This window comes from Sminthopsis crassicaudata, chromosome 4 (assembly GCF_048593235.1).
Source record: "Sminthopsis crassicaudata isolate SCR6 chromosome 4, ASM4859323v1, whole genome shotgun sequence".
Lineage (NCBI taxonomy): Eukaryota > Metazoa > Chordata > Mammalia > Dasyuromorphia > Dasyuridae > Sminthopsis > Sminthopsis crassicaudata.
The window spans coordinates 395,411,479-395,424,797 of NC_133620.1; the positions used below are offsets into that span (position 1 = coordinate 395,411,479).

The 13,319-nt window shown below is 32.1% G+C and overlaps 1 protein-coding gene across 10 annotated transcripts in view; it reads right to left on the minus strand.

Annotated features, from left to right (window-relative positions):
* Positions 1 to 13,319, minus strand: part of CEP170 (centrosomal protein 170) — a 167,471-nt gene that overhangs the window by 34,113 nt on the left and 120,039 nt on the right. For 9 of the 10 annotated variants that reach the window (XM_074262523.1, XM_074262532.1, XM_074262531.1 and 6 more), the window contains 3 exons: positions 11,908 to 12,057; positions 8,026 to 8,152; positions 4,194 to 6,038 (listed from right to left, as the gene is read on the minus strand). In XM_074262523.1, coding sequence (XP_074118624.1) covers positions 4,194 to 6,038; positions 8,026 to 8,152; positions 11,908 to 12,057 — 2,122 coding nt within the window. The remainder of the gene's footprint in view (positions 1 to 4,193; positions 6,039 to 8,025; positions 8,153 to 11,907; positions 12,058 to 13,319) is intronic. The other variant, XM_074262529.1, reaches the window with a different exon arrangement.

The following is a 13,319-nucleotide window of genomic DNA, read 5'->3' on the forward strand; positions in this document are numbered from 1 at the left end:
CAGATGAGGAAACTTGAGATATTAAAAGGTTACATATCCTACCCTAGGTCACACAACTGGCTAGTAGAATACAGATAGGTATTTCTATCTTCGGTTCTCTAAGCTCATTTATAGAAAAACAGACTTAAAAGATTTGAAAATGACCTTAGAAATCATCTAACTTCACTGCACTTATAAGGAAAATGAGAGTCATAGAATCAAGCGAGGAATAGAGCCACAAGTCTGCACATGGTGATAGAGTCTAGGGCTCTTTCCATTATGCCTAAAGTACTTCATGATTATTCAGTTGTTTTTTTTTTTTTTTTTAAAAGAAATCTTTTCACATTTCAAAGTGTACTCTAGTTTTGAAAAACTATGTTTAACATACTAATAAGATTTCTATTTATGAAGTTTGGGGAATAAAGTTCATTCCCCCCCCCCCATGAGTTTTATAGTACTTATCTAAAACAATTTAAGACAATAACAACTTTGCACTTTTTGATAGACTTCTTTTAAAATCTTATTGACAATGTAATTGAAACTTAGAGGCATATCAGGATTTTTAGATGGAATACTTGCATTGAAAATGCTGTTTTTGGCTTACTGTTTACTATCTTCTCTTTACTAAATACTAGAGACTACAGACTTATTGCAAAATTTATTCTTAGTAGTTTATCTGTAGTTTATTTTATTTTTAAAATATTATAATTATATTATGTTTTTTCACCATTGTTAATAAATGTCATACTATTACACTCAATATATAAACTTGGAATGAGCCATAGCTAAAGAATATCGGAAAGAAACTGCTATATTATTATAGATATATCCATGCTTATTATCACAAAATACTTTTATTTCTTTTCTAATTAACAATCATTTGTCCTCAATATAAATTCCTATCTACTGAATACACAAATACTTTTCAAAAAATGTGAAGTACTCTAAACAGTAATAAAAATCTTCCACAATTGGTCTCATGATTTTAATGACAAAATATATACACTTCACACAATACATGCTGAGTTCTACATCAGCTTTTAAGTTGAAGAGCATAATCAAACAAATATGTTTTTAGAAATCAATATACAATATTACATATCCCAAAATGTGCTCTTTAAGGTTTTAAATAATTATTTCCATAAAAACCTATTTTCCTTCTGCTAAATCTTTACAATTTTAGGAAAACCAAAACTTTTAATTAATAATTCATATCACTCATTTTATCTGTGTGCTTGTATATATGATGCCAGTAACCATTTTAAAAGTAATATGGAATTTGTCAAAAAAATTTTTTATAAGTTTTAAGGAAAAAAATAAGCTTTAACAATCTTGTAATAATAATCAATTTATGAAAAACTGCTGAGGCAATTATTCACTATAATTCGAAATCCAAGGATCACCAAAGGGATTTTTAACAGCAAATACTTATTAGATAATGAAAACAAATTTTATCAGAACAAAGTAAAGAAGCAAGAGGTCAGAATTTTCCTTTTTCTACCCACACTGACAAATAGTAGTGAAATAATAATGATCTCAGTATTGATCATGAGATCTAAGCAATTAACAGTAACAGTATCACACATCCTTGGGCACTGTTTTCCAGATCTACTTATATCAGTCTATTTTGATTTCATATTGATTTGAATAAAACTTTGCTGTTCTTTTAAAAAAGCCAAGAAACTTTGATTTTTCCCTTGTTACTCAAAGAAATACAACCATCATAAATAGACATGCCACAGGATTTCAAAGATTTCATCTGTATCACCTTCAAGAAATAAAATAAGAAAACTGTTTAGCATGTGCTCCATCACTAGAAAGTTCATGACTAAATTTCTTCTCAATTATGTGCAAGATCATTAACTTCCTTTTCTCAGTCAAAATGTCACTTAAAGTTCCATTCTTTTAGAATAACGAACAAATTCTTAGTGCCAAAAGAGAGAAAAAAGTTGCAAAAGAAATAAATTATGTTTATTTATAATATATTAAATTTACAATATAGTTAATGGTTTTACAATGAATTAATCTAGGATTTTTGGCAACTGTCTTCTGAAAGACTGCATATATGAGGCCTTACGATGTACAGTAACAGAGCACAAAACTGGGAAGTCAAGGCACCAAGTTTTGTATTCTAGCTCTTGTCTTTAAGTTATATGATTTCAGGGAAGTCATCCTCTGTAGGTCTTTATGATGAAAATTATTGAACTGAATGTTTTCTAAGTATCCTCCCAGTATAAAACTTCTAGGATTATGGCTATTGTTTATGTTTTGAGATTAGACTTGAAGATAACTAATGGATTGTAGGAGTCTCCCCTGAGAAATCCCTATATTCAACCAAATAAATTCTTTAAGCTAAAAAATCACTTGAAAATTAATGAAATTTTGCAATATCCAATAATGTACAAAGGTATAAAAATGAGCAATTTAATTATCAAAGATAAAGAACAGTAAGCAAGATATGAATAATATAGATATGACTAATTATACCTACTTTTGAATCATGGCTGGTTTTCTAATTTTATAATTAGCTCATGTTAACATTTAAATGCATTGTATAAAGTCTGTAAGGTATAGTGATTTGAAAAGAGATTCTCTGTGTGATAAATGTTAGGGATGGATAATATTCTATTATATGACAGACTAAAGTAGGAAGACTGAAAGCAGGGCAGCAAAATAAGTATCAAGATGAGACATATGGATAAAATATAATGGTTCTTTCTGAGCCAAAGTAGCATAAATCTAAGAGGGAAAGCCATTGGATATGTCCCCACAAAAATATGTATATGATTCTGAGCCTTTTTTAAGACTTTTAAAATCCCCAAAGTAGGCTACAATCAATGCATAAGATATAAAGAAAAAAGAACATTAGGATTAATTGAAAAAATAAAAACAATGACGAAGATGGCAATGAACTACCACCTCCAACAAATGTTACTGGCATCACAGATCACTGATGACACCATTACAAAGAGTCTATGTGTAGAAAAATATGCAGAAGTATAAAAATAACATTTTGTGATGCTTCTGGGCTTCCAATTAATCTTGTGGCATTAGTGATAGCAGGTATCCTCATTTCCTCTAACATTCAATTTTCATAGACACAAATTTTCATTCAATTATGCAATAGTGGCTAATTTTCTCCCTCTGAAGTACTAGTCTATGAAATGTGACCAGAGAATAATATAGCTTTGCTCAGAAGCCAGCCACAAAACAGCCACATTATCTCACAATCATATCTTTTTAATACTGTTCGTAGCATCAACTCTGGATATGAAGAAAAAGACTAAGTATTTTATCTGGGAGATTATGAATTATTCAAAAATTATGAAAGGAATATACTACTTTCTTAGTGATAGTTATTTGTTTTTCAGGATTAAGAAAACTATATAGGATCAAGGTGGGGAAAAAAAAAAGAAGAATTTGTTATTCACATGTCAATTCTATCTCCAAATAGCTCTACACCACAGTCTTGCTCTCTGCATCCCATTCACTCTTCTTTTTGTTACCTGGCATCTAAGTGTTTAATAAATCATCCATCTGACTCTCTCATCCTGGGATGACAGGGAAGTATTATTTAGAGTTATATAGGTAAGCTTTTATATGTCACATCCATAAGAATACAGTCATCAAAATAATAATAAAATAAATGAATGACAGTGTTATGATTTATGGAAAAAAAATAGATCTAAATGTATTTTGGAACAGAATGAGTCATTCATTTCTAGAAAATGCATATTATTCATTTTAGATGAAAAATAAATCAGAATCCATTCTGGATTAACAAACTATGTAAATATTCTAAAGGCAAAATCATTCTTTTTAATAATATAAATCAGTTCCCAACATATAACATATAAATTATTCATAACTTAATTTGGGGGGAGGGGTGTCAATGTAAATCCAAATCCTTTACCAATCACATTTTTATGCAAATTCTTTAAAATGAATTTAAAAGTATTTTTGAACTATCAATAACTGTTTTACATCTAGGTACTTAAAAATTGCCTCAATTTCCTTATTTGTATAATGAGGACATTAGATTATAGTTTACTGAGATGAACAAAGCAATGGAAGATTAAAAAAAAAAATCCTGCTCAAATTGATCTTATATATAAAACACTTTGAAAAAGCAAGATAAAGTAATTTCTTTTATGGGGAAAGAATAACACCTGGAAAAAATATTATATACTGTAAAAAGAATGGATGAAATTTACCTGAAGGAGAGCTATGTGTTGAAGTCAAACTTCTGATTTTGGAGTCAGAGAGTCGTGAAATACTATTAGCTCTAATTCTGGGAGAAAATTTATCAGATTGGTTTAATCTTGTACCACTTCTAACAATGGATTCTTGAGTACGTGAAGAGGCACTACTTCTAGATATAGTTGCTTCAGAGTCACTTCGGGCTGATAATGAACCAAGTCTTGTTCTACGAGGCTGAGCCAATAAGTCAATTCTTGAGATATTTCGTCTTCCTGTTGGAGGTTTTGATGTAGAACTGGTTGTGGATACCTCAGAAGCAACAGATGCTTTGTCAGCATCAGCAAGTTCACTGTCTGAAGCCTCACCAAGTCGTGCTCTTCGTAAGAGAGAAGTCCTGGTAGGCCGTGGTCTTGGAAGAGTAGTTGATTTACTAGATGAACCAGTTGCAACAGGAGAAGTCTTAGATTTAGCTATTTTGGAGCCATCTAGTTTGGAATGTGTATGTTCATCTGTTGTGGTAAATGGAGCCCTCCCATGAGATTTATTAGAGTAAGTTTCCTGATCAGATGACATAATATCAGAAATAGCAGAATGAGGTACACTAGAGGTTTGATCATCATCTGTTAAATCGACTGAAGGCTGTCTTATTCTTCCACTTGATTGAACAAGTTTACGACCTTCTGCTCTTGACCCAATATCAGTAGAACGACTTTTTGTTTTCTTTTCAACTTTTTCTCTAGTACTTGAAGATGATGATTTTGCAGCATCTTTGGAAGGAGAGCTTGTGGAGCATCTATCTTTATAAAGACTAGTCAAACTTCTTCGTTTTTGGGTTGTTTTTCTTTCTGTGTCTCCAGTAACCAAACTGATTGTACTAGCTGTGTCTACATCTGATTCTGGTGAAATAGAATTATCTCTATTATAACTTGGAGTATCTGGGCCTTCATCAGTTTTGTTCTCATCTCTCAACTTAGCTTCAAGAAAAGCCATTACTGCTTCTGTATCTTTTAAAATGAGAGTTGTATCCATACTAGAATCAGTATCTACTGAGTCACTTCTCTCTCGTATTCTGCTGCTTATAGATGTTAATGCAAAAGAAGGGGGAGTAGATGCAGTTTGTTTGTTAATATGAGGAATAAGTTCTATAGGTATGTTTGTGCTAGGTTTTTCAATAGTAAAGCTTCCCTGTCTCACTAAGGACTTTGCAGATTCCTTCTTGTCTCCTCCTGGCCCTTTGGAAGTTTGACTTTTTAGAATTTCTTCAGGCTTTCTTCTCTTGCCTTCACTTTGTACCAATCTTTCTCCTTTATTTGTAGGCTGGCCCAGGGCTTTTTCTAGTACATGAGTCCCTTGTCTAACAGGTTCCTCCTTCCCTTTCTCTCCTTGTCCTGGAGCATGTTTTGAGGAAGCTAATTTAGTAGGTGTCCACTGTGCCTGGTCCTTTTGCTCCTGTTCTTGAATTTTGGCCAGTGCTTGCTTTACCAAAGAGGCTTCTCTGTCAGTTTCACTTTTCTCTTTCCCAGGAGCACAAGTGTTCAGATGAAATAGGGTTTTGGTATCTCCAACACTTTTCAAAGTCTGACCATTCACAGTTCTGTTCATTTTCCCTAGAACTCTGTCAGCATCTTGCCGCTCTTTTGGGGATGTTTGTGTTGGGGCTTCCTTCTCCTGAAGTTCTGTGTCTTGTTTCTCACCTATCTCTGACCGCAAAGGTAGAACCTTTGCTCTGCTACTTTCAGTAGATTTATCTTCATTTGGAAGCTGAGGAAGAGTCCTTCTTTTTCTCTCCCCCTGACTAGTCAAGGAAGTGGTTGATCCAGTGCTTCTCACAGAAATTCCAGACTCACTGATGTCAGTATCTACAGATTAAAAATAAAATGAACTTAACAGAAAATATCTCTACAAGAAATTACACATAATGACAATATAGGCAATTATTGGTAAATGTAGCAGAAAAAGGTTTTAAAGCACATAAGGAAAGACAGCTTTCTGTTATAGAAAGAATATACATATGGGAACCAAGACCTTGGATCTAGTACCAACACTGTCTTTTTCAAGGCTATATGATCTTAGGTAAACAACATTTTCAACAAAAATCATGCAGATTTGAGATGTATAAATAGGTTTTAATGCATGAATTAAAAAAGTAAAATCCCAATGAGATAGAAATGTATGTGTGTATGAACGTATGGGCACACATATACATGTAGACACATGTGTTAATGCACTTTTCTACTCTGTTTTAGTGAAGGGAAGTTTAGTATACCTTTGTTTTTGTATCTTTTCCTACAATAAAGCCTTTGGACAAACAAAATTTGCTTCAGAGAGTTCACTTACACTTTACCATAGGTGAGCATGGGAAAAACTGACACTTAGCAAAATATTCTGCATAAAATGAATTTGGATTCCACAAGACTTGGGGAATGGCGTGTTATTAAAGGGGGTGAATTAAGACTAGAAAAAATAGATCAAGATTTCTGCATTTAAATTACATAGGGTAACATTCCTAGTAAAGGAAAATTTTTTCTACAATCCATAGTGATGTCTCCCTAAAGCATTTATTATTTATATTATCCTCTCTGTAACATTTAATCATACAGAATCATGTATTATTACTGTGCAGGACTATGTGACACAGAAGATAAGAGGGCAACCTTGAAACTGTACATGGACATTTGACCCAGATTTGAAATCCACTTCTGAAACTTTGAAAAAAGAGAGAGAGAGAGAATGTGGAGAATGGAAAGCACATTAAATGGGACATTAAAAGATCCTGGTAGAAATCTTACTTCTGCCATTTACTACCTGTAAAATAAACTTTATCATATAAAAAATGAGAGAGATGTCTCGGTGGCCTTTGAGATGTCTTTTCAGTTTTAACTGAGTGATTTTAGGTTCAATTTTTATACATATATGTTATCCATCCTTTGTTATAATCTCTGTGGTCAGGGATACATGTTATTTATTTTTGTGTCCTCCATAGCAAGCACCTAATGATTTTCTGAAGGTAGTGTATAACCTTATTGGCTGTGTGGCTCTAGACAAATCACTTGACATTTGTCAGCTTCACTTTTCTCATTTGTAACATGAGAATAACAATAATAATATTTACCTCTCAGAGTTGTATTTTGAAAAGCTTAAAGTGTTACATATAAGCTAGCGATTCTGTAAGCATTCAAATATTTGTTTAATACATAAATTTCATCATTTTAATTAGCAGTTTAGTAAATCTCTTAGTATGATACAAATAAGATGCCAATGAAATCATTTTCAAAAAATGATGAAATTTTATTTTTCTTAGTTAATATCTAACAATTTTCTAATTAATTCTTGAGTCAATTAATTCAACTATTCTGCCATTCCCTTCCTGGACTGTAAATTGAAAAATGTACTATGTTTTTCGATTCTTCAAATAAATTTGCAAGATCTACAGGTGGCTCAATTTTAAGTGATTTGCTTAAGATCACTGATTCAGCTAATTCTGAAGTTGGGAATAGAATTCAAGTTTCTGACTATGACACAGAGCCTTATTTTTCATTTCTTCTGAAAACAGAGTAATAGGAAATGAACTAGAATTCAGGGATGTATATATGTGAGAACTTGACAACTTTTACTTATTTTTAAATTCTTCTGCCAACTGATTAAGTAGCAACTTTTCTCAATGACTGAAGAAAATTCTGTTTCATCATTTAGAGATAGAATAATGTTTTCTAATATTTCCCTAATATTCAAAATGAATTGACAAATTTGGTGTCAGTATCATAGAAATGTATTAACACGAATCTGTGATAAATAATCTAGATTTTTAATATAAAAACTGTCATGTATGAAAATGATTTAAAATACCATTTTCTATAGGTGCAGATGCAGACAACTCCATCGTCCTATCTTCTTGGTCATGTCTTGTATGATTAGCAGCTAAACTAGCCCACTGTGAAACCCATCTCTTATTTCCAGATGAAGTGGTACCTTCCTATAAAAAGAAAAAAATATTCTATTTTTATTAAACCAATGGATTTTTTTAAAATCTAAAATTCAACTGTATTCACATTATGTATAGTTACATACATTTCCATAACAGTAATCATCAGAAATTAACAGTGATCTTAATATTTTTAATTCTTCCCCCAATTCCATTGACTTCAGTATTTCCAAGATCTGTGGTTTCATTGGTAAGGATAAGTCTTTCCACCAATGCAGACTGCAACTCTTTGGTAAATAATCCTTATGAGTTGCTATAAAGGGGATGTGTAGATGAAGCCATTATTTGATGATCAGAAATGTAATTCTTTTAAAACTACTGGTTATGTACTTAAAGCCTTCTCAGTTTGACAGACCATGGTAGAAATTCTGTTGGCACTGCCTTGTAATCCAAGGTCACTCACCTTTACAACACAATGAGACCTGGAGTAAGACTTAAGAGATGGTTAAAAACAAAACAAAACAAAACAAAAAAACAAAAAACAAAACCCCCAGAAATGATGGCCTGATTTAGTATGCTACCTGAGTGAAAAGTCTGGGTCTTTTGAAATGTAGTATATATTTTTATTTGTTATTTAAAATCCACATTGTTCTTGAAGTATAAGAATTTAAGTTTAAAACTTCCTGGGATGTTAGATAAGTTCACTGGCACAAAATAATTTTTGAATGGCTCTGAATTAAAACCAACAATTAGTAAGCCTTTTCTAATTCTCTTCTCTTGCCAAATGACCTTGTTATTTATTTTTAATACATTCTTAAATGTTCCTACTGTTAGAAAAATAAGCTCCTTCAAGGCAAGAGCTCTTTTATTTTTGTCTTTTCTATTCCCACTACTTAGCACAGAAGGTGATACACACTACAGGCATTAAATAATGCTTATTGTTTGATTGATGGGAGGAATTCTGTATACTCTATACCAGGAAGCCATTTCAGGATCCTATTGGATATTTGGATCTTGTACATAAAAGGTATTTATTAAATGATTAATTAATTAAGTAGTAGCAAGAAATTTTCCATCATCAAGTTATTGTTTCCATCATCAAGTAAAACTCTTGGGAAATTTCAAGGGGTAGAGAAGGAGGCTGCATTTGGCCTGGGATAAATCCTTCATATCTGACCCTCAGATAAATGTTCTACTAGAATACCTTGTTGCCCAATAATACCTGAATTAAATGGAGTTTAGTCCCTAAAATGGCTTATCATTGCTGAGGTCTCTGGTGTACATTACTTGTTAAATGTGTGAACAATAACCTTACTTTAAATGAAAAATATTATGAACTTAATCTGAGAGCTTAGTGGTCAATGCAATTTGAATATATGAATTAGAATGCTTCCTGTACAATATAAAATTATAATTAAGACCTTATTTTGAAAAAAATATAAATTAATTTATATCTGTTACACCTATTTTCTTAATGGGTTTCTGCAAAACAAAAGATGGAATGTAAAAATATAAAGAGAAGAAATAAATAAAACTAAAATGATGAAAATCATTTTGAATTGAAAACAAAACATTAAAAGAAAAAAAAGTTTATGAATCCTCTGTTTTAAAAATATACATAAACCAAGATTTCTTTAAAATCACAATTTCTAGAGAAAGTTTAAACACTGCTTTTTAATAAGACATTATAGCCTTGTAAGCAGGTACATCATTTAAAATGCCATTGAAAGTAAAAATGCAGGGGCCGCTAGGTGGTGCAGTGGATAGAGCACCAGCCCTGAATTCAGGAGGACCCGAGTTCAAATCTGGTCTCAAGACATTTAACACTTCCCTGCTGTGTGACCCTGGGCAAGTCACTTAACCCCAGACTCAGAAGAGAAAAAAAAAAGAAAGAAAGAAAGTAAAGATGCCACTCTGTCACTATTTTGTCTATAGAAGATATGATGAAAACTTGGTAAAATATCAATCTATCATCCCTCAAAATTTGTAAACATTCACTGAGCAATACTTAGATTCATTGACTTGGTCCATATAATCTGAACAAAAACCTTGCTATTTCTTAAATCACAGTGCTATAATATTTTGTTACAGATGTCTTCGTACACAATCTTGAATACTGAAGCCAGTTTGTTCCACTGAGCAAGCATAAACTTGCAGCTTGTTGTTCTATAAGGCTCACTCTGGTTCACAATCACCAGATGGGAAACAATTCATTCATTCTCAAAAAAGCAGCTATTTAAAAAAAAAAAAAGAAAGAAAGAAAAAGACAACATACATGCAACCTACCCACAAAGAAACAAGTTAAGGATAGGTAAAAATATATAAAAAAATAATGTTTTCTTATAGACACTTTTATTGAATAACATATTCATGAGACAAGTGTTCTAAAGCAAAGACATTAATTAACATCAATTTTCAGTCACAGTAAATACTTTGTTTATAACAGATATAAGTAAATTTACTAGGCAATATAAGAGTCCTAGGTTTTCACATACTATTACAACATAAATATATCAACTGATCCATTTTGGTCTTTAATGACTTCTGAGGAACAGACAATCTACAATTTTCATATTTAACATGTTTGAATGTACCTCATCATAGGACTGTATTAATACTTCCCCTCAAGGCATCTTCTCTGACTTAAACTTACAGGACACTAGAAGTATTCTTACTATGTGGATCTCTTTTAGGTGAGAGAGAGAGAGGGGAAGGGAGGGGAGGGGGAGGGGAAAGGAGGGGAGGGGAGGGGAGGGGAGGGGAGGGGAGAGAGAGAGTGTGTGTGTGTGTGTGTATGATATACCTCACTAGTTTATGGTTGTTCCCATGGTCAAAGAACTTACTGAATGAGAGCTTGGGGGTGGGGGGGAACTTAAAGATAATCAACTCTTAGAATCACTGATTTAGTGCTAGAAAGGACCTAGAGGTTGTCAAGTTCAACTCCCTTGTTTTTCAGATGAAGAACTTTAGGTCCAGAAAGGTTCAGGGATTCGCTCCAAGTTACAGAGGTAATGTCAGAGTTGGCAAATTCTATCACCTGTCCTCTTAGCTACTAAAGCTACTAAAGATGTGGAAACAGGTTTAGAGAGGGCCAATGACTTCCTGAGAGTCAGAGTCAAATCAAATGAGAGCTTGGATACTCTGATCCCCACATGAGATCTCTTTGATCTATGCCACACTTTTCTATATGTGATTATAAGTCTCATATTTGCAAGTACACAATCACTTCCCAGAAGGCAGAGTCTCAGTTTATTATTTGTAAGAAAAAAAACATTTTTCCCTTACTATCTAATGTCATGGTGAGCATAGTAAATGAAAGACTACTGCTGTGGAATGAGCTAGGTTCATATTCTACCTCTCATACTCATGTAGCTGTGCAACTTTGAGTAACTCATAATATCTCTGAGTCTCATTTTTTTCTTTTCTATAAAGTAAGGATAAAAATGTCTATTCATCTGTGGGAGGATTTTTGGGAGGATTAAATGAACCAATATATATATATAAAGTTCTTTATAAGCTTTAAAGAAATCTAAACCCCCCAGTTATTAGTAACATTATTATTGCTCAAAAATCTTTACTGAATTAATTTCATTTTAATCCATCTCAACTGAAAAAATATTGAACAGCAAAACTGCACAATCTAAAAGTACATCCCAAAAATCTTGTAAAAACTAGATGTCTAAATGTTGTTTTACAAAAAACTTCCTAATCACTCAAAATTTTTTAAAAAAAATTTGGGGGTGGGGGGAGGAGAAATACATGTTTTTACATAGAGAAAGAGTTAATCATCAGGAACAGAATTCTACCTCAGAATCAAGAAATCCAGATGGAATCAGTGTTTTTTTTTCTTCTGTTACTACTGCAGCAGAATTCAGAGCCCAATCTTTTATTAAATCTTTCTGGTTTTCATTGATAACAGGCCTATTATAATCCTGACCGTCATCTACTCCAAAGACCTGTGAAATGAAACCAATTATTATATAGATTAAAAAGGAATGCCTAAGCATGAGGTTATAGAATGGATGGCAATATTAACTGTATAGAAGGCCACTTTTTAAATAAACCAACCTAAAAGAGAAAAATAAAATCAACAAGCTCATTTTAGGAATAAAAATTGTCTTCTAAATGATATAAATCCTGTCTATAAGTACATGTCAGAAAATTTATTTGAAAAGATTAATTTGGTCAGGTACAAGAAGATATATCTAAGCATTAAAATTAAAGTCTCTTCAAAACATTTCCCAACATTTACAGAAAAATAAGAAAATCTGACCAAAGAAGCATTTATTCTTTCCTTTTCCTCTTATTTATGACACAGTTAAACAAGATTATTACAAACATAAATACAAAATTAATTTGACAAATCTCTCAAATTATAAAATTAAAACTTAATATGTAGTTTGTTAATATCTGTAAACTGTAACTGTCCTGAGTTAATTCTATCACCAAGTCAATAATCTTAACCATCAAAACTATTTGAGTTTTTCCAACAGTCACTGCTTTCCACTTTGTTGCTATTAAAGGGGAGGAAATTTTGTCTAAAATCTATGATATCTAATTCACTGGTTGGAGAGTAAAGTACTGAAATACCATTAGAACAGTATTTTATAGTATTTTTACAGTAAATTGATTATGTCAGAAAGATGAGCTTAGTAGGTTATTAGGTAAAGAGAAAGCCAGGGACATAATATATCTAGCATATTTAGATTTCAGAAGGGCATTTGATAATTTTTCACATGATATACTTGTAGATGAGATGGGTAAATGTGGTATAGATAACTGAACAGTTAAGTCAGAAGTTGGAACTAATTCTAGATTATAAAAGTCTTATAATCTTATGTCAATCTAAAAGGAAGTCTCTTGAGGAATGCTGTTGATTTTTCTTTGCTTGACTCTATTAAATCCAGAATTTATATCAATGTGCTAGATGAAAGCTGCAGATTTATCAAGTTTGCACGTGACAAAAAATTAAGAGAATTAGCTGATACAATGATAACAATTAGTACTCATCCCACCCTATCCTCCAAAAAATAAAAAAATCAAAATCAAAACCAAAAAAACCTCAACAAACTAGAATGACAGGTAGAAGCTAACAAGATGAAAGTTCAGTGTCTTATGGGATAGACAAATTGTTTCATTGAAAGCAGTCTAATGGATTGATTACAAGTTCAAAATGAATTGTGTTATAATCAAAGTAACTAATATGATTTTAATTTCT